This window comes from Engystomops pustulosus, chromosome 6 (genome assembly GCF_040894005.1).
Source record: "Engystomops pustulosus chromosome 6, aEngPut4.maternal, whole genome shotgun sequence".
In the NCBI taxonomy this organism is placed as follows: domain Eukaryota; kingdom Metazoa; phylum Chordata; class Amphibia; order Anura; family Leptodactylidae; genus Engystomops; species Engystomops pustulosus.
The window spans coordinates 28,418,916-28,443,303 of NC_092416.1; the positions used below are offsets into that span (position 1 = coordinate 28,418,916).

General features: G+C 43.9%; 1 protein-coding gene across 11 annotated transcripts in view; it reads right to left on the bottom strand.

Moving 5' to 3' along the window:
* ARHGEF10L (Rho guanine nucleotide exchange factor 10 like) overlaps window positions 1-24,388 on the bottom strand; it is a 62,227-nt gene that overhangs the window by 18,802 nt on the left and 19,037 nt on the right. For 7 of the 11 annotated variants that reach the window (XM_072155259.1, XM_072155267.1, XM_072155262.1 and 4 more), the window contains 15 exons: window positions 24,067-24,258; window positions 15,607-15,634; window positions 11,437-11,528; window positions 9,956-10,036; window positions 9,155-9,327; window positions 5,689-5,805; window positions 4,635-4,743; window positions 3,221-3,333; window positions 3,064-3,141; window positions 2,479-2,658; window positions 1,318-1,434; window positions 1,075-1,167; window positions 822-995; window positions 409-554; window positions 1-179 (listed from right to left, as the gene is read on the bottom strand). In XM_072155259.1, coding sequence (XP_072011360.1) covers window positions 1-179; window positions 409-554; window positions 822-995; window positions 1,075-1,167; window positions 1,318-1,434; window positions 2,479-2,658; window positions 3,064-3,141; window positions 3,221-3,333; window positions 4,635-4,743; window positions 5,689-5,805; window positions 9,155-9,327; window positions 9,956-10,036; window positions 11,437-11,528; window positions 15,607-15,634; window positions 24,067-24,258 — 1,872 coding nt within the window. Of the gene's footprint in view, window positions 180-408; window positions 555-821; window positions 996-1,074; window positions 1,168-1,317; window positions 1,435-2,478; window positions 2,659-3,063; window positions 3,142-3,220; window positions 3,334-3,413; window positions 3,586-4,634; window positions 4,744-5,688; window positions 5,806-9,154; window positions 9,328-9,955; window positions 10,037-11,436; window positions 11,529-11,610; window positions 11,714-15,606; window positions 15,635-24,066; window positions 24,259-24,388 lie in introns of those variants that run through there. The other 4 variants (XM_072155260.1, XM_072155263.1, XM_072155265.1 and 1 more) reach the window with 4 other exon arrangements.

The following is a 24,388-nucleotide window of genomic DNA, read 5'->3' on the forward strand; positions in this document are numbered from 1 at the left end:
TTTGTCCTGCAGAGGGCGACTGTTTCTTGCTGACAGACTGTTGCGCCCCGGCTGCTTCTTTTTCCCATATATTTCCTTCTTGTCCAAACTCTGCCACTTGAAGCTGGGGTAACGCTGCGTTCCACTTTAGTACATAGCGAGGTCCGAGAGGAACAAGATTCCCAATATCTGGCTGCCCCCTGGTAAAAGGAAAGACCAAGAGACATTAGAACAGTGGGGACTGTAATATAGCACCTGAGCTTGGACTATTCTGGTTCTGTTATCAGTCACGACTGATAAACACTCCCAGTCCCCTGGCATGATAGCATACTCAGCCTAGTGAGGCCCCCAACACCAGTGACATATTTGGCCCCTCTCATTACATACAGAGGCTCCAATAATTTTTGCAGGACCCCAGTGCATACTCACTTGAAGTTAATGTTGGCACACACTAGCACATCATTTAGAAGGAAAAGTTTCCGCTCCTTGGATTTCAGCAGCTGCCCCTTCTCCCCATACACCATCTCTGTTAGGGTCTCACAGAGGAGGAGCTGGTGCAGACCGGAGCTCAGACTCTGTAGTGAGGAGACAAACAATCACAAGTCTGACATCAGCACAGAGGATATGACATACCAAAGAAAGCAAACCCTTGTGAATACAAGGGTCTTATAAAGGCATATCTTGTAATTGTGTAACCCTTTATCTCGTTTATCAGAGCTCCCCTAACCTTCAGACACCCCAATGTTTAAGCATGATGATGTCCTAGTCTTCTACAAAGGTTGTAACTCCTACCCCATTATATGAGGTCCCCATTTGGACACTCACCCCCCACCATAAGTCACCTTGTATAATGTGCTGCGGTCATTGATACTCTTGCACAGCTGTTGGATCTCGGCAACTTGGTCTGCGACTCGTTTCTGCTCATTAAGTTTCTCGGCCAGGGTCTCCAGTTCTGTGAGCGCAAGCTGAAGTGACAGGCGGTCAGGGTGCCCACGTGGCGTGTTCTTTAACATGTCCTGTAGTACAACAAGATTAATATGGATGGCCGTAGAGGATAACAAGGGACAAAGGAGGGGGTGGGGAGAAGCAACTTACCTGCAGCAGAAGAATAAACTGGGGAAAGCGCTGGATTGGTTTCACCATCAGTCCATAGAGGGTCACCCTGTCCGGACTGGCCGCCTGCTTCTTCTGTAGGAAAGATAGACAGTTGGTATCATTGTGCAAGCAAATTAGGATTCTCCAGTGGAAAACTTCAAACATCCCACCTAAAATGACGGACAGGTTGCACACTATTAATTTACAAAAATGAAAATATGCAGGTCATGGCAGCATTCCCACCTTCAAGAACTCCAGGAATGCCGGCTTGGTGAGGCAAGCCTTCTTGATGAGTGTCATGGCGTTGGTAAAGTTGTTGACGTAGTCACTGTAGACATCGAGTACCATGGACTTGGAAAACTAGAAAAAGAAAAGAGCAACACAAGCTACTGAACTGAGAAGCAATAGGAAAGTGAAGCTGGGTGAACCCCGGTCTCTTAGGGTGAAGACACACATGGCGTTTTTAGGCCCTTTATGTGCATGTAGCTGTATTATCACAGACCTCTATGGGACATCAATTACACAGTTTTCCATAGGGTTGTGTAGCTTTCTTTAGTTTTGTTTGCTATTTTTTCTAAGGGTGAAGACACACGGGGCCTTTTTAGGCCGTTTTTGGTCCGTTTTTAGTTAGTGCGTTTTCAGATCGTTAAAAACGCATGCGTTAAAAAACGCCTCCGTTTTTTAAAACGCATGCGTTTTTGTCCGTTTTTAATTGCACAAATTCGAAAACCAGACAAAAAAACGCAAGAGTTTTCAAAAAAACGCATGCGTTTTTCAAAAACGGATGCATTTTTTAATGCATGCGTTTTTAACGATCTGAAAACGCACTAACTAAAAACGGACCAAAAACAGCCTAAAAAGGCCCCGTGTGTCTTCACCCTTAGAAAAAATAGCAAACAAAACTAAAGAAAGCTACACAACCCTATGGAAAACTGTGTAATTGATGTCCCATAGAGGTCTGTGATAATACAGCTACATGCACATTTCTAGAAAATAAAATGTAAGGGATCCTGTCAGCAAGTATGACCATGCAGACCACAGACCGTGTTAGGTATTGACCCTGTAGAGCCGAGTAATAATACCTTTGTGCATGTTGTTAGTAGCAGCAGGACTGTGAAATATCTATTAATTTTTCTGGATTGCACCTTCTTCATGTGCTCTGTGTTCTCTGCATTGAACTGCCTTCTTTTAGTTGCAATATAAACCCATCATCGTTCTATGGTCTACTGACAAAATGTATCAAAGTCAATCAATGCATGATACTGTCACACACTGAAAGAGCGACTTTATCAGTCCTGATGAGCAATACTCCCAGCCTCTGTATCAAAGCCTAACATGTAGGATACTGTCTGGTGAGGCTACAGTAAATGTGTCACGAGAACCTACCACTACTAGGTCACTTACTGAGGCCACAAAGAGGTCCCCGATCTTTTCGGTGGTGTCCCATTCTGCAACACGCGAGGACAATGCGATGTGGAACACGGAATGGCACTGTAGGATTTCCTTCACCCGGGAGAACACCAGTTGGCACTTGCGAGTGCTCAATAGTTTGGGCTCCATCTCCAGCAGGGGGTTGCGGTAATCCTGGAAGACAATAATGATGATGATGTTGATGATAATGACGACATCGTCCATGTCGAGGACCAGGGCTACAATAGACAGGAATGAAGTATCCAGACCACACAGGAAATGTTCCATTGCTCCGTAATACGTATCATTCCTCTATTTATTTATGTGCTGAACGCTGACATTTTCACTTCTGCTTTTACACCACATGTCCTATATGTCATCAGTCCCGATTTATCCTCTTGTATCATCTCAGAAAATATCCTGTTGTTTTAGTTTCTCACAACCAAGAGAATTACAACCCAGCCTTCCGCATAGGTTAGGACAGAAATCTCTGCCAAATGTCAGTCTTTACTGTAGCAGATACATTAGTATACCTTGTAGATAGAAGGGTGCTGGCTATTTTGTACACAATGGACTTACCTGCAAAACACGTTGCAAAGACTCCACATAACTCCGCTCGCTCTGTACGATAGAGGACAAGATGTGACGCCGCAGAACCTGTAATATTCACAGTGCTCGGTTATCTGCTGCACACCTGGCATAGATCACGTTACATCCACCAAAACACAACTCTTACCTGTTGAGCACTGAGCCCCTCTGGCATCGGACCCAGTTCTGAGGGTGGTGCGCTCATGTCCAGATCCAGACTACTTAATTCCAGGAACCCAGTGTCATCTTCTTCTGAGTCTCCTAAAAGAAGAAAGACTGCATGAAGCCAGAGGAGGCTAGGGGAAGCAGAGGAGGCTGAGAGGGTAACGGATCACAGTTACCCGAGGAGAAGCTCTCGTCCGTAGTGGTATCGCTCTCTGACATGTGCTTTTTAGTGCATGATCTGCGAAACCATGATGTGGTTCTGGCCATCCCCCGGCCAAGCCCCAGTCTCAGGGCCATGTTACTAGTGTGAGACTCTGCATACATGGCTGGGTGTGACAGCTGCGCTGAATGAGGACACGGGCTTTTGGTGTCTGAGGAGGAAGAGCAGGAGGTGGCGTCCTGTGTGCTGACACTGAAGATTTACAAAGTGACTCAAGGATCACTTCCCTGTTCATAGAAAGACTCACCCTATAATACACAGGTTATCTACTGATGCCATCTAAAGGGCCTTCTCCTCTCTTACTCCAAGGGCCTATACCCTGAACCTTATGTGATCACGCACATTCCGTTACATGGATGTTTAACGGAATCTAACAGAAGATACATTGGAACTGAAGGTGAATGGAAGACTTTCAGTAATTCAATTCAAAAAGTAAAACTCAAATTATGTAGAGTCTTTACCAACAGAGTGGAGTATTTCAAGTGTCTATCTTAATGAGTTTACTAATATGTATATTTTTTAAGTGGGAAGGGGGGCCCCGTGCAGTAGCCTTCTAGGGGGCCCCGTCTTTCCTAGTTACGCCACTGCCTATGTGAAATGGTTCTTACTTTGTACGAAATGTATTTCTCACCCATACAGTATGTCCACTCATATGCTGCAAACTTACCACTGCAGCAGGTATACCTATGCCTCTAATTTTAACTACAGGTGGAAAGTGTGAGGTCTGCAGAAAACATTACATTATTTGGTGCATTCCTTACTAATGCCATTGTTTATTTTAGTCATCTGCAGAGTATGGGTGTATTCACATGGCGGATATCATAGCAGGAAAAAAATCTGTTTCAGGCAACCTTCATATTGCATATTGTTGCATTTGCAGCATTGTTGACATGAACAGGGTTTACAACATGTTAACTTTGCATGTACATAATCGAGATGTAAACGCAGTGTCGATTCATGTGTGAATGTGGCCTCAGAAAATCGGAAGGGGCTTTTGACCTTATTTTTTCCTGTTTTCCGGCCTCAGATTTTGAGTTTCATTTCTGCCTGGAATGTGCCCTTTATCACACAGATCTTCTGCTGGAAAATCTGCATCCACAAAATGCTTGTGAACAGGTAGCATGGATCATACTCATTAAAGAAAGATTACGCTAGGCCTAAAATACAAATCTTGTACCGGTAGTTTCCTTGCGCTGGAGGAAAGTGACTTTGCGCATGACGGCGATTCGTGTTTTCTCCAGTCCGTCCTTCGTACCGCTACGAGCCGCTCTCATTAACTGGGTCATCTGCAAGACACATAAAATAACTTCACCCATATGCTGGTTTTGGTACGACACAGTGACAAGACGTGGTGGATGGTGATGTACATTAACAGGACATAATATACACACATGATCACAAGAACATGACACGGTACATTAATATGGAAGGGGAGGGCAGCACATATGCTGTGAGGGGGGACAGGTCTCTCCCAGGTCTGCTATTAACTTTACAGCCTATCAGTAATGGATCATTAAATCATTAAATTAGGTTTAACTTGTCAGACATAATAAAGAGCTGCGAGCTGAGCCGCAGCCACCCAGTGCTCAGCCGACACCACACCAAACACAGCGAGAAAGAGGCGAAAGGTGGATGCAACCGCACAGCAAACTACTGTGCAACCCCAAAATCCAAATCCCCTACCACACAGTACTGTCATCAGCAGGGAGAGGGATTCACCTTCACCTAAATACACGTCCTGACATCTTGTTTTGTATTCTGTTTGGAAATATCTTAGTTTTACCTGCTTCAGGGTAACCTGGGTGACAACCAATATGTCCTCTTGCAACATCCCACTGTCCTGCATCACCGCACAGGCAGATAGAGATGCTATTAAGGACTAATGGAGAGTGGTAGGAGATGTGATGGCACCATATTGGTTGTCAGAAGAAGATCATTGTAATTATTTATAGTCATTGCTTTTGGGTGAATTTTGTATCATGCAGACAGGACAGGAGGTAACATGCACATTGTTATATGATGAGCCTACAGCAAAACTAAATGACACTACAAATCCCAGCAAAACATTGTACTGGAAACCAAGAGTGAAGAGAAGTTCTATCCCGGCTCAGATCATAGACCATTATATACAGTTCATTGCCATCTATAGGGTCACAGTTATATGTGTAGGATGAGATAGGATAAAGTCCATATTGGAAGATGATGATGGATACAGAGAGAGCGCATTGTACCTTGCTGTCGTATCTGTGTTTCAGCTCACGGACGTCTCTTTTCCTGACCCTAAGAGCCAGGAGGTCTCTCTTAGTCTGGCTGTACCTTTCCTTTAGTCTATTAAGATCAGGCGAAAGCTGCAGGCAGAAAGCAAGACAAGCGGGAAGACAGGGGAGGGAAAAGACAAGAGTCCAACGTAAGCCGAGCGGGGAGCACACAGCAGCAAGACCCATAACACCCAGAGTTAGTAAAGAGTTAAGCCATCACCAGTGCTACATAGAAACAACATGTACATACATAACTTACCTGCAACAAGCCAAGAACACACAACATGTACTAGTAATACAAAAGACGTCATAGGGCAAACAAGGACACATCATTATACACCAAACTGCACCTCCTAAGATGCATCTCCCTAAATTGTATACAATAGATTTTTGAGGCATTAACAATAGGCATAAGCATAGTTGGGATTTGTTATTTGTTTGTGTGTTATAGATCTTGTGGTGGTGTAATGTACCGTTTCCTAGCTCCTAACCTGGATGGAGAATATGCAGGGTATCTATCCATGTAGATTGTGGTATAGCCATTCCTCAACTCCATCTCAGTGTATAATCCATGCCCATCACATCAGGAAGATCAATGTTGATAAAACAGTGACTGATCTGACCTGTAGTATCAGCTATCAGCCTGTAGATGGTGCTATATATATATATGAAAAAGAATGAAGCAACCAGCAAGTCCTGAAACTTTCCATAGAGAAATCACATGTGCTAATTACTTTGTATTAGGTTTATAAACCACCAGTTCATTGAAAATCCTGAAGACATATCCTGGTTGGTTCCTGAGAGAGTGGTGACACACATAGCGTTTTTAGGCCGTTTTTAGTTAGTGCGTTTTCATGTGTGTCACCACCCTAAGACAAAGTATCCAATCTCCAATAAAATGTTAATAAATACAGGGCTGTATTTACACCTTGGGCTATACGTACCCCCATTTCTATGAACTTTAACCCCTTGTGACCCCACATCTGTAGAATTACGACTAAGGCGACCAAGGTCGGCGGCACATGTGGCGTTTTGAACCCATTTTTGAGGCATTTTAAGCAGTCCGTTAAAAAAACGCATGCGGTTTTTGACCATTTTCCAATTATACTCATAAAGAAAACTGTCAAAAACTGATGCGTTTTCAAAAAACACATGCGTTTTTTAACAGACTGCTTAAAAACTCCCCAAAACGGGTTCAAAATGCCACTTGTGCCGCCGGCCTAAGGCTGCGTCCGCGGGTGGCATTTAAATTGCATTTTGAAACGCAATACAAAAGCTGATGGTAGGAGATCTGACCAATTACATTAAGTTAACATTTACGTTTACAATATGCAACTGTTTGTGAAATGCTGACCCACGCACTTGTGTTAACTTTATGTTGACATATATGTTAACATGGCATTTTGTAAATGAAAAAGTTAACAAATGTAATTAAGCAAATCGCCTCTCCTCAGCTGTTGTATTGCGTTTCAAAAAGCAATGTAAATGCCACGTGTGAACGCAGCCTTGGCCTCCATTCCAGACGACCAAAGAGTCTCGAAACCATGTAGTAATGAATAATATTGGAACTTTATAATCTACAGGTTAGTACACGCATGCACAAGGGGCACACATAGGTCCTGTCCTTAAACACAAAACCAAGTGGATTTCAATGGGTGATCCAGTATACTTTGCATGTAATAATTTTGTATTGAATCCTATGGCTTATTTGTTGCAGAAAGGGCTGATACTGAAGCATATTAAATAATTTTTCCATTTAAATTAGAAATTAAAAAAATTTTCTGCTACGTATTGTTTGTGCTGCATCTATAAATGGTTTCAAGTGCTGTTTTTTGATGCCTTGTGTGTATTACCCTTATTTTACTCCAGTCTGACATAAAGACTGCCCCCTACTGGAAGTTTCCTGCACTACGCTTCATAAATTTTCTATTTAAGGTAAATGAAGGCCACAGATACAGAGTGCAATAGAAGGGTAATGATTGAACATGCTGACAGTCACCATGCGGGAGAGTCTGATAGCTTTGCATTAAATATAAATGATATCTCCATACGTCTGTCTCTGCCTGCATCCCTCCTGTGCCAACTCCTAAGCTATGGCTTCATATGATAGCAAAAAGCAACAGGCAGCTAATAGCAGGAGGCATTTACTGCAGGGAAAGTCTTCTGTACAGACAGAGGCGACTCAAATTCCTCTCCTGCCTCAATTGTTTGCTACAATGTATCAGTGCAAGTCAAACATATCAGTCTGTAGTGTAACCTGCTTCACTCAACTAAAACCGGTCAAAAAACGGCCTAAAAACACCATGTGTGACATCACCCTTAGGTTTGTTCCAATTTGCATTTCCAGGATGTAAGTAGACATGAACCCATCACTCACAGCAAGCAGAGGTCTTCAAGCAAGTGAGGATGTGAAACCTAACGTCTATTGAAAGACGTTTCATTTCATTGACGTTTAAATGTCAACGTCTATTTCGTTGACATTTCATTAAACAACATCATCCTTGACAATCCCTTAAAGGTGTCTACCCCCTGATTGGGGGCTTCGTTACCATATATAGAGGATAGAAATAATTCTGTAATGGGTCTGGTTACTTTCCAGCAGACGACAGTGACTGCAGTCACGTAAAACAAGTGAAGACTGTGGAGACCTTATACAGGGTGCAGAGGATTTTCACTTGTATTTCATGCAACCACAGTGGGATTTTTTCCATTGTCATCCTTTGTTTTGTTATGAGCACAGACTCCTTTATATTAGGACATCTTCAAAAACCTTTTAAGGGGTTTTCCACCATAGTGAGTGATCTAGTAAGAGGCACAGCTTTTTTTATAGTCAGGCTGCAGATTCATACACTTTTCATGGATCCATGCAGTGCACTCAGCTTTCCAAGAACAGATGATCAAACCCGAAAGGATCGGCCACTACTCTTCTGTCCCTTTGTTTAGCATTTAGTGGGAATTTCAGCCTCAGACAAGTTGCTATGACTTGTAAAAGACTTGTAACACATCCAATCGGGCTCATTATGGAGAAATAGGGCAGGACGGGATGGTGGGAGAGTTAATCAGCACAGACACTGAGCTGCCTAACGAGCCTGTGGCTTCACTGCCACATAATTAGCCCAGAAGTCACCATTGTGAGTCCCAGCACGCTGCTGCCATACTGGAGGCCTGATGAGATCCAGAAACGGGAGAAATACAACAATATGGGAAATACACCCTACCAACTGCATCTCACTACAGGGTCCAGGAAGATGAGGGGATGGTCCCTGCCAGTTTTCTGTCTGACTTTCCATGCTCTTTTGCAAGCAAACGCCTTGCACCGTTTTTGATAAATGTGCGCCATTGTGTTAAAAATGTGTTTACATTGTGGGACACAATGTAAACACAATGTAAACTCAGTGTGTGAACACCACCTTAGTACATAGTTCACTTATTACATTACCTTTGGTTGAAAAGCTACAAATGGTTTTGCAGGTTTTGTTTTCCTTTCCACCGCTTCTGCCTCCGAGTCTTCACTGTAACTCTCAAATTCACTGGAGCTCCAGCCGGTGTCCTCGAAGTCCCCCACACAACCCTCGCGCTCTATGTTCTCATAGATCAGGTTTTGTCCCAACCCTGTAAGAAAATAAACCTCAGGGAGCAGTACAGGGGTTTCTACAATGGTATCCTAAAAGGTTTGAATAGTCACCCTCTTAAAGCCCACAGACGCCATCATCTCATCCTGTCCATAAATGTACAGGCAGTCCCAGGGTTACATACAAGATAGGTTCTGTAGGTTTGTTCTTAAGTTGAATATATTTATGGAAGTCGGAACTGTATATTTTGGGACCAAAAAAAATTTGGATTTTTAATTTTTTTGCTGAAATGGGAACAAGAATTATCAATAAAACTTCTTTACAGACACCTTACAGCTGATCATTGCAGTCTGGGACTAAAGTAAAGAACCCAGAGAGCCTCGCCAGAGGTCACAGTGGGCAGAGAGGTCTGTCTGTAACTAGGGGTTGTTTATAAGTCGGGGTCCTTAGGTAGGGGACCGCCTGTATATACAGAATTCCTATAACCTAGTTTTGTCTAATAAATCGGTGCTGTCCAGAACGGTCCTTCTGTACATCTATCCTGTAATTCAGAACCTATTGGCTCCTGTAGAGGGTCATGTTGGAGGATCTTCACTGTGATTGTATAAAACAAGTAATCTTTGAGGTCATATGTAATGTTTTGAGACTATGATATTAGGTTCTCTCACCATCCTTGGTGTCAGCATGTTCGCAAGGTACGTCGTCATAAATCACTCCGTCTTCAGTGCTGCGAGAGCCAAATGAAAAACCTACAGTAAAAATGAAATATAAAGATATCAATATGTATAACCTGGATTATGGTAAACATAATCACACACCTCTGCCCTAAACACAGGGAATAAGACAATATTGATCTTCTAAATTCTAAAATGTCTTATATACTAGCCTAGTTTTACATATACTTCCCCTTTATAAAGAAGCCTGATTAATGACCCGTTCTGAAATACGTACTGTATAATACAACCTGTTGTGGCATACATTTTGACCTATATATCCCTATACAAAAAAGGCATAATATAAAACCAGCCTAGTAATAGGATGTTAAGGTCCTGTCCTGAACGGTAGTGGATTATAATGTAGGGGGTTGGGACAGTAGCCCGAGCCCAAGGCCACCGAGACCCCCACCAAATTTTATATTGAGAAGGATCTTCACCCATGAAATCCTTGTACATCTGTTCCTGCTCTCATTACACATGTACACAAGAGTCATTTCAGGACATTTGAAGGTCTCCAGAGGTCCTGAAACAGCAGAAAGAAGGTACACATCCTCCATTCTCTAAGAAGCTGATTCTAGTAGTAGCAGTAGGAAGTCATTTCAGACTTGTAGTCGCTATAATATTCATACAGCCCAGGGTCCATGGCAGGCTTAATCCGACCCTGATCCTGAGATACCCGTCTACTATATGCAGGTGCATGAGAGCCTGTCCAAACATACACGTTCCATATTTAAAGGAGGATGAGGACCTGTCCTAAAATACATGTTCCCTGTATGCAGGTGTATCAGGAGCTGTCCTAACATACACATTCCCTAAATAAAGGTGGATTAGGACCTGTGCTATACATACATTTTCCCTCTCTATAGGAAGATCAGGAACTGTCCTTACATATATGTTCCATATATACAGGAGAATGATTACCTGTATGGACAGGCTATCTATATACAGGTGGATCAGGACCTGTCCATACATACAGTTTCTCTACATACAGGATAATCAGGACCTGTCAATACATACATATTCCTTTATATAGGAGGATCATATGTTTTCCCTTAAGACATAAACGATGATATAACCATTCCATTTATACAGATGAATGAGGACCTCTCCTGACATTCTCAAATATACTCAGAGATGAAGACCAGCGCTCCCATATTCCAAGTATTAAGGAGTAAGGGAGCCTGACGTGCTCATATACGACACAATACAACTTTGTTGATCCTGCAGGAAATTGCTTAACCAGGATGTAAAGCCATCCAGACATACATGTCCTATTTATACAGGAGGTGGACCTGTTTAACAAACTTATGTGTCCAGTTTACAGACTGCTCTCATACATAGACGCCAAATAGTTTCTTATGAAATGTATATTCGGACACATACTATGCACTTATAGGCCCATCTCCTGCGCTCTCCTGTGTGTCTGTACTCACGTTTCTTGCTTAGCCTCTTCTTGATGCTGTACGTATGGACCTCCAGCCTTCCCTGCCCACCACGTTCTTCATTACTGACACTGGACGGGGACCTGGAAAGAGGTGCATAGAAGCTGTCAATATCAGATGCAGAGTGGCCTTGGGGCCCCGTCACATCATAAACACCAAACCCACATTTGAGGCTCAAGGAGGAACTCTCCACTTCTCACAATTACCCTGACAATTCTGCAAGAGTTTGGGGGAAACACATAAGGGTCACACAATGGGAGCTCTGTCTCAGACCTGTCACGAATGTCTCGGGGGTTCAGCTGTCTCTAATTATGTTGAGGGAAGTCTCTTCTTAGCCATATACTCAGTCCGGATAGTAGGGAATTCTAATTATTCATTGTGGATTACAGGCTGCTGTGTTATAGAGTTATAATGTACGGGCAGGACAGCTAGTTACATTGTAACACTGCAGGGTGTTAGATGATGTAGAGATCATTACAATGTAGCATAGAGGTAAATAAGCCCCAGAGGTGATGCTATAATGATCCCTGCCCACAATTACCTGCGCTTAACCCCTCACAGACCACAGACCAGCAAATCCCTCCGCTGCCATGAATGTGTCCAGCAGGAAGTGGATGAAAGATTCAGACTGCAGACACAAATCCCGGGCCTCGCTCTCATTCCCCCCTCCCTCCTTCCTTCGCTCCTCACCCCCTCCTCCTATGTCTGCCTCTCCCAGGACTGGGGCTGCAGGGTGACATTCTCACAACAATCTGCATGTGAATGGGCCGGATCACAACAACAGAGGAGTGAGGGAGGACACAGAATATCATATCTGACAGGGGCAGAATCCTGACATCTCACACTGATTGATCGTACTACAGGAGCAGCATGAAGGAAAATAGCATTTTTTTTGTTAATTGTTCAAATAAGTTAAAAATTCTTTCTAAGGCCGTGTTCACACTTGCGTTAAAGGTTCTGCTGCAGATTCTGTAATATTGAACCAGTAACTATCGCAGCATGTAGCGCTATTCTTTCTTATAAGATTGGGGACACATACGATAAGGACCAACGGGTGGCATCATAAGGCATGTGTTACATATTCCGTTTGTGTCTAAGTAAACGTTAATGTTAACATAAAGTAAACTGAAACACAGTTTAAGAGAGACGAACGTTATACTAAATTGGTGCTGGCTTTATGATATCTCACCATCTACAAGATCTTTGCTTGCTGTGAAAAATCTAGTGACACCCATAAGGTGAAAAACACAAACACTTGTGCTGTTTTGAGGTGATGTGGTCCCTTTTTTGTTTTTAGGGGCCGTAAACAAGTGCAGGAATAGGACCTGCTCCAAGTTTTCTGCATCCTCCATGCGGATCTGTGATAAACATGTTCATTTCTATAGGTCCATTAAAAATAATGTGTCATCTGCAAAACAACATTTGTGGATTTGTGGCCATAGGCTGCATTCACGCATGGAGTTTGAATTGTGTTTACAATCAATCAAAAATATCTTAACACTGTGTTTTACTTAATGTTAACATTGTTTTAGCATACGTAATGCAAAAGCAATTCGAACATCACATACAAATCCAGCCTCAAGGTTACAATGTATTTAGTCTCTGAACTCCAGACTGATACATATTGAAACTAAGTATCAAAACAGAAGAAAGATTTTTGCCTCTGATGTGTTGGGTTTATAGGGGATTATGTAGACTGGATACAATTGTAACAAAACTGCACCTGTGCGAACAGACAGAACCACAATAAATGGATGCTGAAAAATCTGGTGCAGACGTATTGACCATATTATTGTTGTTCACTAGGTTTACAACTGGGAGTCCCACGATTACCACTTTTTCTCGAAAGCAAAAGTGATGTGAACAAGGAACAACCTCCAGCAGACGATGGTAAAGGAGGGAGATTCCAGCAGAGACGCTGTCACAATAATGAAGATTTCTTCCTTATTCATACTTCCCATTACCTTGAGAAGCGATGCAGGGCAATAATGTCACAGACTGATAGCACATCATATTCTGGACTGACTTACCTGCAGGACATTGCTCTGCTTCCTCTACTTCCTAATAGATAGTGATACAATCTGCAGATTATTACACCACTGACTGCTGTAGAGGTCTGCAGAACATTGCTCTACACCACCTGGCAAATACACAGTGATCTGTTCTGAAGGGGATTTTATCACTGGCCTCTGCAGAGCGTTCCTTTGTCATCTACCCTTTGATTAGAGTATATTCTGCAGATTATTACACCGGTCACAAAACTACAGAATGTTGCTCTGTCCTCTCTATCTGCAGATACATGATGACATGTTCTGCAGATTATTATACAACTGAACTCTCTACAGATCTGCAGAACATTGCTCTGTGCTCTCTTCCCCCTTGACAGATGAATAGTTATATATTCTGCAGATTATTACACCACAGACGTGTAGAGCATCTCATTTTTTCTTGTAACTACATGAAGAACACCTGCACGTCACCAGGAGACCCTGCTCATAACCTTCATAGGACCTAGATGACTTATAGTATTTGGTATCGGATTCCTGTTCCCAACAGATGCAGCTCTATAAGTCCACTGATAATTCCTCAGTTTCCATCTTTCCGGATAATTCCTTTTAAGACCAAAATGAACAAGTGGGATGTCCAAGGGATTAGTGCATGGAGCGCTCTGGGAACCCTATACAGTCAGATCACAGAAACTCCCCTGGGACCTGTCCACAAATGTCTGATTCTGAAATATCTTTGTTTTCTTAATCTTCAGCGTCCAGCTCCCAGGACATAGTTCTGACTTTGCTCTACAGACCACGGCCTCAGGGGACTGACCACATCATGTATGAGAACCACACAACCATACAATGGGACAAGTACATCCCACAGAAGCCAGAAGATGGCATTGTAAATTATATGCCGCTTATAGGGGGCAAGTCCCTTCAATGAGACACCACTGCAATAGCAGACACAGACAAGAGAAGCACTGTTTCATCTATTTTTCCTAAGGGCTCATTCACATGGCCGTCTGCGGGGACGTACATGCGTCCCCATAGACGGCAATAGCGGCACGGCGGGGATCCGGTGCCACACATGCTCTATCTTTGGGCGTGTGTGCGGCCATGCGCCGCTATTCTCTATGGAGGGAGGAGGGGCCACCTCCTCCTCCTCTCCAGCACATGGCGGGCATACCGCGTATGAATGTACCCTAATCCTGGATAAACCTTTCAATCTCAACACTATTTTGTTTCAACAAACTTTATTTTGTCCAAGAAGCTGATGTCCCACAATGAATGGTTGCTTGACCCATAAGTGTTAGGGGGTGCAATATTAGAAGCAAAACTATATGGACAAGGGTAAGGGTCAGATGCGACACAAATGTGGCACAGACACTTCTTAATTAACTGTTCAAAGCAGTTTGCACATACAAGAATAGGCAAAGTCCAAAAGAAAAGTGGCACAAGGTCCATAGTAAATATGCCCCTAAAAGTTCCTACAATCTGTATGTGAGCATGTGGAAGGCGTCTCACCTGATAGATCACATCCAATATGGATGGCCAGGTGAGTGGAAGTCACTTACCTGGAGAAGAGATGGCACAAGGAAGAAGGTAGTTTGATGATCTGGACCATATTGGATCCTTGCATCATGTTGATGTCACTGTGACATTCACCTAATTCTAAAGCTTGAAGAACCCCCTCCATGGAACAGATGCCCCCTAATACCAATGCCTCTTTCAGCAGGATAATAACCCAACACCACCTGGGTGCAGTGTTGGACTGGCCCACCAGAGTACCAGAGGATCCTCCGGTGGGCCCTGGCTCAGCCCAATACTGAACCCCAGAGGTCCATCAGAAAACAACACAATTTGGGGTAAAAGAGTGGGCCCCCGGATTAATTTTCTCTGGTGGGCCTAAAGAAACCCAGTCCGACGCTGCCTGGGTGGCTCCAAATGAGGTGGCTCTAAATTTCTCCAATCTCAAATTGATAGATGGGAAGTGCTGGGAGAACAAGTCTTACAGGATCTGCTGGTCACATCAGATACTACAGGGCACTGTCTTTTATAGTGCATGCCTCAATGGGTCAGAGATGACTTCATCAATCCTGTAGAGCTATAATAGTACTATGCAGAGAGGAGATAAAGGACAGGATCACATTCAGCTCCCGGTACTTACTTTGATGGTCGCGCTGGAGAAATTGGTTCTGTGGAAAGAAGTAAATCTGTTTACAACAAGAAATTTCTGCAATCAAAGAAGATGAACGGTTCCAGTATTGGCATCTATTGGTGCACACTACAGTGTTATGACACTAAACTCCAGCAGAGGAGAGGTACAGGGAGTGATGAGGAAGACCCCCTCTGCTAGGGGAGACCACTATGTCATGCACAGCAGCAGGGGCTCCGCTCAAACAACACAAGCCGCTGCACTTCTATCAATACCTCCATTGTCTAAAGGGCTCTGGACAGACCCTGAGGGTCACATAACCATGAGGTCACTAGCTTGCTTCTCAATAGTAATATACAGAAATATTTCCCGGCATAATATAAAGCTTGTGCTGTATCGGAGGCCTCACTGCGAGGTAACTGCACTGCCAGAATATATGAGGGTGTATTCACATGTTCAGTTTTTCAGATGCATTTTTCAAAGCCAATAGAAGGTGTGGATCTTAATGAGTGAGAGGAGATGATCCTCTGCCCGCATCTGAAAAACGGAACGTTTGAACGCACCTTAAGTAAACATGAGTTCTCAGGCATATCTCACCCGTCTGCTAAGGGTGATGTCACACATGGCGTTTTTGGGCCGTTTTTAGTAAGTGCGTTTTCAGATAGTAAAAAACTCCACCGTTTTTGTCCGGAAAACCAGATTTTTTAACACATGCGTTTTTTAGGATCTAAAAACGGCCCAAAAACAGCCTTAAAACGTCATGTGTGACATCACCCTAAGGGCGCGTTCACACGTTGCGTTTTGGTTGCGTTTTCATTGCGTTTGAAACACATTACAACAGCTGATGAGAGGTAATTTGCCTGAAAAGCGCAACGTGTGAACGCGACCTAAGGGTGATGGCACACGTGGTGTTTTGAATGCGTTTTTGGACGTTTATTAAGCAGTCCGGCAAAAAAACGCATTCGTTTTTTGACCAGTTTGAATTAAGATAAAAAACAGATGTGTTTTCAACGCATGCATTTTTTTTTTACAGACTGCTTAAAAACGACCCAAAAACGCATTCAAAACACCATGTGTGCTATCACCCCAAGGTATTATACAGCCTAAGGCTGGCGGCACACGTGGCGTTTTGAATGCGTTTTTTGGGCTGTTTTTAAGCAGTCCGTTAAAAAACGCATGCATTTTTGAAAGTCCATTCATTTTTGACCCGTTTTAATTAAGATAATTGGTAAAACTGGTCAAAAACTGATCCGTTTCTTAACGGACTGCTTAAAAACGGCCCAAAAACTGGTTCAAAACGCCATGTGTGCCGCCGGCCTAAAAGTAATGCCACACATAGCGTTTTTGGTCGGTTTTTAAGCATCTATTCAGATAGATAATTGGGGAAAAAAAGGGCAAAAATGGTCAAAAACTGATGCATTTTAAAACCGCATACAATTTTTTAACGGACTGAAAAAAAAAACAAAAGCGTGTGGCTTCACCCTTAGACCTAGGGTCCAATTATGAAGAAGGAAACTATCATCAGAATTTCTTATCACAGTAAATTTATACTGAAATTAAGAGGCTAGATTATAAATATAGATTTAACCCATACAATGAGTTTTCATTGAAAAACATTACAATCGCAACTTAATATGCATGCATTTATCATAAAAAAAAAACAAATATGTTTTTCCGGACACATAAAATGAAAACGCATCAAAAAAGCATTATTTTTTGGCATGATTTTCAAAGTCACAGCAAAACTGTCATGGAAAAGAGATAATACTTATTAATACTGCGTGTTATCTGGATGACGAGAATCTTCAACGGCTCTCAAAGGGCTTTACTTTGCACCACATGGCTCTGGGAGGCTTTAGCTTCCACCACATGTCTCTTTACTTTCCTCCACGTAGCTCTTAGAGGCCAAAGCTTTCCTTTACATCACTCTTGGAGGTCTTTACTTTCCTCTACATGTCTCTTGGTGGATGTCTTTACTTTCCTCCACATGTGTAATGGAGGCCTCAACTTTCCTTTACATGTCTCTTGGAGGTCTTTACTTTCCCCCGCATGTCTCTTGGAGGTCTTTACTTTCCCCTGCATGTCTCTTGGAGGTCTTTACTTTCCTCCGCTTGTCTCTTGGAGGTCTTTACTTTCCCCCGCATGTCTCTTGGAGGTCTTTACTTTCCCCCGCATGTCTCTTGGACGGCTTTACTTTCCTCCGCTTGTCTCTTGGAGGTCTTTACTTTCCTCCGCTTGTCTCTTGGAGGTCTTTACGTTCCTCCGCATGTCTCTTGGAGGTCTTTACTTTCCTCTGCTTGTCTCTTGGAGGTCTTTACTTTCCCCCGCATGTCTCTTGAAGGTCTTTACTTTCCTCCGCTTGTCTCTTGGAGGTCTTTACTTTCCTCTGCTTGTCTCTTGGAGGTCTTTACTTTCCTCTGCTTGTCTCTTGGAGGTCTTTACTTTCCTCTGCTTGTCTCTTGGAGGTCTTTACTTTCCTCTGCTTGTCTCTTGGAGGTCTTTACTTTCCCCCGCATGTCTCTTGAAGGTCTTTACTTTCCTCCGCTTGTCTCTTGGAGGTCTTTACTTTCCCCCGCTTGTCTCTTGGAGGTCTTTACTTTCCTCTGCTTGTCTCTTGGAGGTCTTTACTTTCCTCTGCTTGTCTCTTGGAGGTCTTTACTTTCCTCTGCTTGTCTCTTGGAGGTCTTTACTTTCCTCTGCTTGTCTCTTGGAGGTCTTTACTTTCCCCCGCATGTCTCTTGAAGGTCTTTACTTTCCTCCGCTTGTCTCTTGGAGGTCTTTACTTTCCTCCGCTTGTCTCTCGGCGGTCTTTACTTTCCTCTGCTTGTCTCTTGGAGGTCTTTACTTTCCTCCGCTTGTCTCTTGGAGGTCTTTACTTTCCTCCGCTTGTCTCTTGGAGGTCTTTACTTTCCCCCGCATGTCTCTTGAAGGTCTTTACTTTCCTCCGCTTGTCTCTTGGAGGTCTTTACTTTCCTCTGCTTGTCTCTTGGAGGTCTTTACTTTCCTCTGCTTGTCTCTTGGAGGTCTTTACTTTCCTCTGCTTGTCTCTTGGAGGTCTTTACTTTCCTCTGCTTGTCTCTTGGAGGTCTTTACTTTCCTCTGCTTGTCTCTTGGAGGTCTTTACTTTCCCCCGCATGTCTCTTGAAGGTCTTTACTTTCCTCCGCTTGTCTCTTGGAGGTCTTTACTTTCCTCTGCTTGTCTCTTGGAGGTCTTTACTTTCCTCTGCTTGTCTCTTGGAGGTCTTTACTTTCCTCTGCTTGTCTCTTGGAGGTCTTTACTTTCCTCTGCTTGTCTCTTGGAGGTCTTTACTTTCCTCTGCTTGTCTCTTGGAGGTCTTTACTTTCCTCTGCTTGTCTCTTGGAGGTCTTTACTTTCCTCTGCTTGTCTCTTGGAGGTCTTTACTTTCCTCCGCTTGTCTCTTGGAGGTCTTTACTTTCCCCCGCATGTCTCTTGGAGGTCTTTACTTTCCCCTGCATGTCTCTTGGAGGTCTTTACTTTCCTCCGCTTGTCTCTTGGAGGTCTTTACTTTCCCCCGCATGTCTCTTGGAGGTCTTTACTTTCCCCCGCATGTCTCTTGGACGGCTTTACTTTCCTCCGCTTGTCTCTTGGAGGTCTTTACTTTCCTCCGCTTGTCTCTTGGAGGTCTTTACGTTCCTCCGCATGTCTCTTGGAGGTCTTTACTTTCCTCTGCTTGTCTCTTGGAGGTCTTTACTTTCCCCCGCATGTCTCTTGAAGGTCTTTACTTTCCTCCGCTTGTCTCTTGGAGGTCTTTACTTTCCTCTGCTTGTCTCTTGGAGGTCTTTACTTTCCTCTGCTTGTCTCTTGGAGGTCTTTACTTTCCTCTGCTTGTCTCTTGGAGGTCTTTACTTTCCCCCGCATGTCTCTTGAAGGTCTTTACTTTCCTCCGCTTGTCTCTTGGAGGTCTTTACTTTCCCCCGCTTGTCTCTTGGAGGTCTTTACTTTCCTCTGCTTGTCTCTTGGAGGTCTTTACTTTCCTCTGCTTGTCTCTTGGAGGTCTTTACTTTCCTCTGCTTGTCTCTTGGAGGTCTTTACTTTCCTCTGCTTGTCTCTTGGAGGTCTTTACTTTCCCCCGCATGTCTCTTGAAGGTCTTTACTTTCCTCCGCTTGTCTCTTGGAGGTCTTTACTTTCCTCCGCTTGTCTCTCGGCGGTCTTTACTTTCCTCTGCTTGTCTCTTGGAGGTCTTTACTTTCCTCCGCTTGTCTCTTGGAGGTCTTTACTTTCCTCCGCTTGTCTCTTGGAGGTCTTTACTTTCCCCCGCATGTCTCTTGAAGGTCTTTACTTTCCTCCGCTTGTCTCTTGGAGGTCTTTACTTTCCTCTGCTTGTCTCTTGGAGGTCTTTACTTTCCTCTGCTTGTCTCTTGGAGGTCTTTACTTTCCTCTGCTTGTCTCTTGGAGGTCTTTACTTTCCTCTGCTTGTCTCTTGGAGGTCTTTACTTTCCTCTGCTTGTCTCTTGGAGGTCTTTACTTTCCCCCGCATGTCTCTTGAAGGTCTTTACTTTCCTCCGCTTGTCTCTTGGAGGTCTTTACTTTCCTCTGCTTGTCTCTTGGAGGTCTTTACTTTCCTCTGCTTGTCTCTTGGAGGTCTTTACTTTCCTCTGCTTGTCTCTCGGAGGTCTTTTACTTTCCTCCGCTTGTCTCTCGGAGGTCTTTACTTTCCTCTGCTTGTCTCTTGGAGGTCTTTACTTTCCTCCACATGTCTCTTGGAGGTCTTTACTTTCCTCCGCTTGTCTCTTGGAGGTCTTTACTTTCCTCTGCTTGTCTCTTGGAGGTCTTTACTTTCCTCTGCTTGTCTCTTGGAGGTCTTTACTTTCCCCCGCATGTCTCTTGAAGGTCTTTACTTTCCTCCGCTTGTCTCTTGGAGGTCTTTACTTTCCTCTGCTTGTCTCTTGGAGGTCTTTACTTTCCTCTGATTGTCTCTTGGATGTCTTTACTTTCCTCTGATTGTCTCTTGGAGGTCTTTACTTTCCTCTGCTTGTCTCTTGGAGGTCTTTACTTTCCTCCGCATGTCTCTTGGAGGTCTTTACTTTCCTCCGCTTGTCTCTTGGAGGTCTTTACTTTCCTCCGCATGTCTCTTGAAGGTCTTTACTTTCCTCCGCTTGTCTCTTGGAGGTCTTTACTTTCCTCCGCTTGTCTCTTGGAGGTCTTTACTTTCCTCCGCTTGTCTCTTGGAGGTCTTTACTTTCCTCTGCTTGTCTCTTGGAGGTCTTTACTTTCCTCCGCTTGTCTCTTGGAGGTCTTTTACCTTCCTTTACGTGGCGCTTGGAGGTCTTTACTTTCCTCTGCTTGTCTCTTGGAGGTCTTTACTTTCCTCCGCTTGTCTCTTGGAGGTCTTTACTTTCCTCTGCTTGTCTCTTGGAGGTCTTTACTTTCCTCCGCTAGTCTCTTGGAGGTCTTTACTTTCCTCCGCTTGTCTCTTGGAGGTCTTTACTTTCCTCCGCTTGTCTCTTGGAGGTCTTTACTTTCCTCTGCTTGTCTCTTGGAGGTCTTTACTTTCCTCCGCTTGTCTCTCGGAGGTCTTTTACTTTCCTCCGCTTGTCTCTCGGAGGTCTTTACTTTCCTCCGCTTGTCTCTTGGAGGTCTTTTACCTTCCTTTACGTGGCGCTTGGAGGTCTTTACTTTCCTCTGCTTGTCTCTTGGAGGTCTTTACTTTCCCCCGCATGTCTCTTGAAGGTCTTTACTTTCCTCCGCTTGTCTCTTGGAGGTCTTTACTTTCCTCCGCTTGTCTCTTGGAGGTCTTTACTTTCCTCTGCTTGTCTCTTGGAGGTCTTTACTTTCCTCTGCTTGTCTCTTGGAGGTCTTTACTTTCCTCTGCTTGTCTCTTGGAGGTCTTTACTTTCCTCTGCTTGTCTCTTGGAGGTCTTTACTTTCCTCTGCTTGTCTCTTGGAGGTCTTTACTTTCCCCCGCATGTCTCTTGAAGGTCTTTACTTTCCTCGCTTGTCTCTTGGAGGTCTTTACTTTCCTCTGCTTGTCTCTTGGAGGTCTTTACTTTCCTCTGCTTGTCTCTTGGAGGTCTTTACTTTCCCCCGCATGTCTCTTGAAGGTCTTTACTTTCCTCCGCTTGTCTCTTGGAGGTCTTTACTTTCCTCTGCTTGTCTCTTGGAGGTCTTTACTTTCCTCTGCTTGTCTCTTGGAGGTCTTTACTTTCCTCCGCTTGTCTCTTGGAGGTCTTTACTTTCCTCCGCTTGTCTCTTGGAGGTCTTTACTTTCCTCTGCTTGTCTCTTGGAGGTCTTTACTTTCCTCCGCTAGTCTCTTGGAGGTCTTTACTTTCCTCCGCTTGTCTCTTGGAGGTCTTTACTTTCCTCTGCTTGTCTCTTGGAGGTCTTTACTTTCCTCCGCTTGTCTCTCGGAGGTCTTTTACTTTCCTCCGCTTGTCTCTCGGAGGTCTTTACTTTCCTCTGCTTGTCTCTTGGAGGTCTTTACTTTCCTCCGCTTGTCTCTTGGAGGTCTTTACTTTCCTCCGCTTGTCTCTTGGAGGTCTTTACTTTCCTCTGCTTGTCTCTTGGAGGTCTTTACTTTCCTCTGCTTGTCTCTTGGAGGTCTTTACTTTCCTCTGCTTGTCTCTTGGAGGTCTTTACTTTCCTCCGCTAGTCTCTTGGAGGTCTTTACTTTCCTCCGCTTGTCTCTTGGAGGTCTTTACTTTCCTCTGCTTGTCTCTTGGAGGTCTTTACTTTCCTCCGCTTGTCTCTCGGAGGTCTTTTACTTTCCTCCGCTTGTCTCTCGGAGGTCTTTACTTTCCTCTGCTTGTCTCTTGGAGGTCTTTACTTTCCTCCGCTTGTCTCTTGGAGGTCTTTACTTTCCTCCGCTTGTCTCTTGGAGGTCTTTACTTTCCTCTGCTTGTCTCTTGGAGGTCTTTACTTTCCTCTGCTTGTCTCTTGGAGGTCTTTACTTTCCTCTGCTTGTCTCTTGGAGGTCTTTACTTTCCTCTGCTTGTCTCTTGGAGGTCTTTACTTTCCTCTGCATGTCTCTTGGAGGTCTTTACTTTCCTCTGCTTGTCTCTTGGAGGTCTTTACTTTCCTCTGCTTGTCTCTTGGAGGTCTTTACTTTCCCCCGCATGTCTCTTGAAGGTCTTTACTTTCCTCCGCTTGTCTCTTGGAGGTCTTTACTTTCCTCTGCTTGTCTCTTGGAGGTCTTTACTTTCCTCTGCTTGTCTCTTGGAGGTCTTTACTTTCCCCCGCATGTCTCTTGAAGGTCTTTACTTTCCTCCGCTTGTCTCTTGGATGTCTTTACTTTCCTCTGCTTGTCTCTTGGAGGTCTTTACTTTCCTCTGCTTGTCTCTTGGAGGTCTTTACTTTCCTCCGCATGTCTCTTGAAGGTCTTTACTTTCCTCCGCTTGTCTCTTGGAGGTCTTTACTTTCCTCCGCTTGTCTCTCGGAGGTCTTTTACTTTCCTCCACTTGTCTCTTGGAGGTCTTTACTTTCCTCCGCTTGTCTCTTGGAGGTCTTTTACCTTCCTTTACGTGGCGCTTGGAGGTCTTTACTTTCCTCTGCTTGTCTCTTGGAGGTCTTTACTTTCCTCTGCTTGTCTCTTGGAGGTCTTTACTTTCCTCTGCTTGTCTCTTGGAGGTCTTTACTTTCCTCTGCTTGTCTCTTGGAGGTCTTTACTTTCCTCCGCTTGTCTCTTGGAGGTCTTTACTTTCCTCTGCTTGTCTCTTGGAGGTCTTTACTTTCCTCCGCTTGTCTCTCGGAGGTCTTTTACTTTCCTCCACTTGTCTCTTGGAGGTCTTTACTTTCCTCCGCTTGTCTCTTGGAGGTCTTTTACCTTCCTTTACGTGGCGCTTGGAGGTCTTTACTTTCCTCCACTTGTCTCTTGGACATCTTTACTTCCTCCACGTGGCAATTGGAGGTCTTTTACTTTCCTGCGCTTGTCTCTTGGAGGTCTTTACTTTCCTCTGCTTGTCTCTTGGAGGTCTTTACTTTCCTCCGCTTGTCTCTTGGAGGTCTTTACTTTCCTCTGCTTGTCTCTTGGAGGTCTTTACTTTCCTCCGCTTGTCTCTTGGAGGTCTTTACTTTCCTCTGCTTGCCTCTTGGAGGTCTCTACTTCCTCCCCTTGTCTCTTGGAGGTCTCTACTTCTTCCGCTTGTCTCTTGGAAGTCCTTACTTTCCTCCACGTGGCACTTGGAGGTCTTTACTTTCCTCCACGGGGCTCTTGGAGGTCTTCACTTTCATCTATATGGCTGTGGTGGTCTTTTCTATTGTTATCATATCTTTTTGGGTTCTGTTCTTTCCTGCACATGGCTTTGCATGACTGTTGGCTGCAGTATTTCTACTGATCTATAATTAAATATGACTGGTGCTGGCCTAGAGCCTACAGGTTGTGTCCGCTCAGATGACACATAGTAAATTACAGCTGGTGAAGCATTGTTTCATGTTTCTTATCTAGGTCACATGATATGTGTTTAACATCACAATGTGCATTACTTCTAAGGTGAGGATGAGAGTGGTAGTTACCTGTGCTGGCGCTGGTGTGTTCCCCTATAAGAGCAGTGTCTGACAGGCTATGAGATGATGGCTTCCGGGCATTCAATGCTTTACAGGTTTCATGATTTTCACCTTCCCCATCACTGTCAAAATCAAAGAATTCCCCCTCATCTTCAGCATCGTCCTGCTGGGGGTTGCCGCTACTCTCCAAAGTGACATTATCTGACAAAACAGTAGATTACATGCGTGTAGTGTTACTGATGATATACATGATACATGGCAATAACATTAATGGTCACATATATGTTACTGTACAATCACAAGTTACAACACATATATGTAACGTTACTTA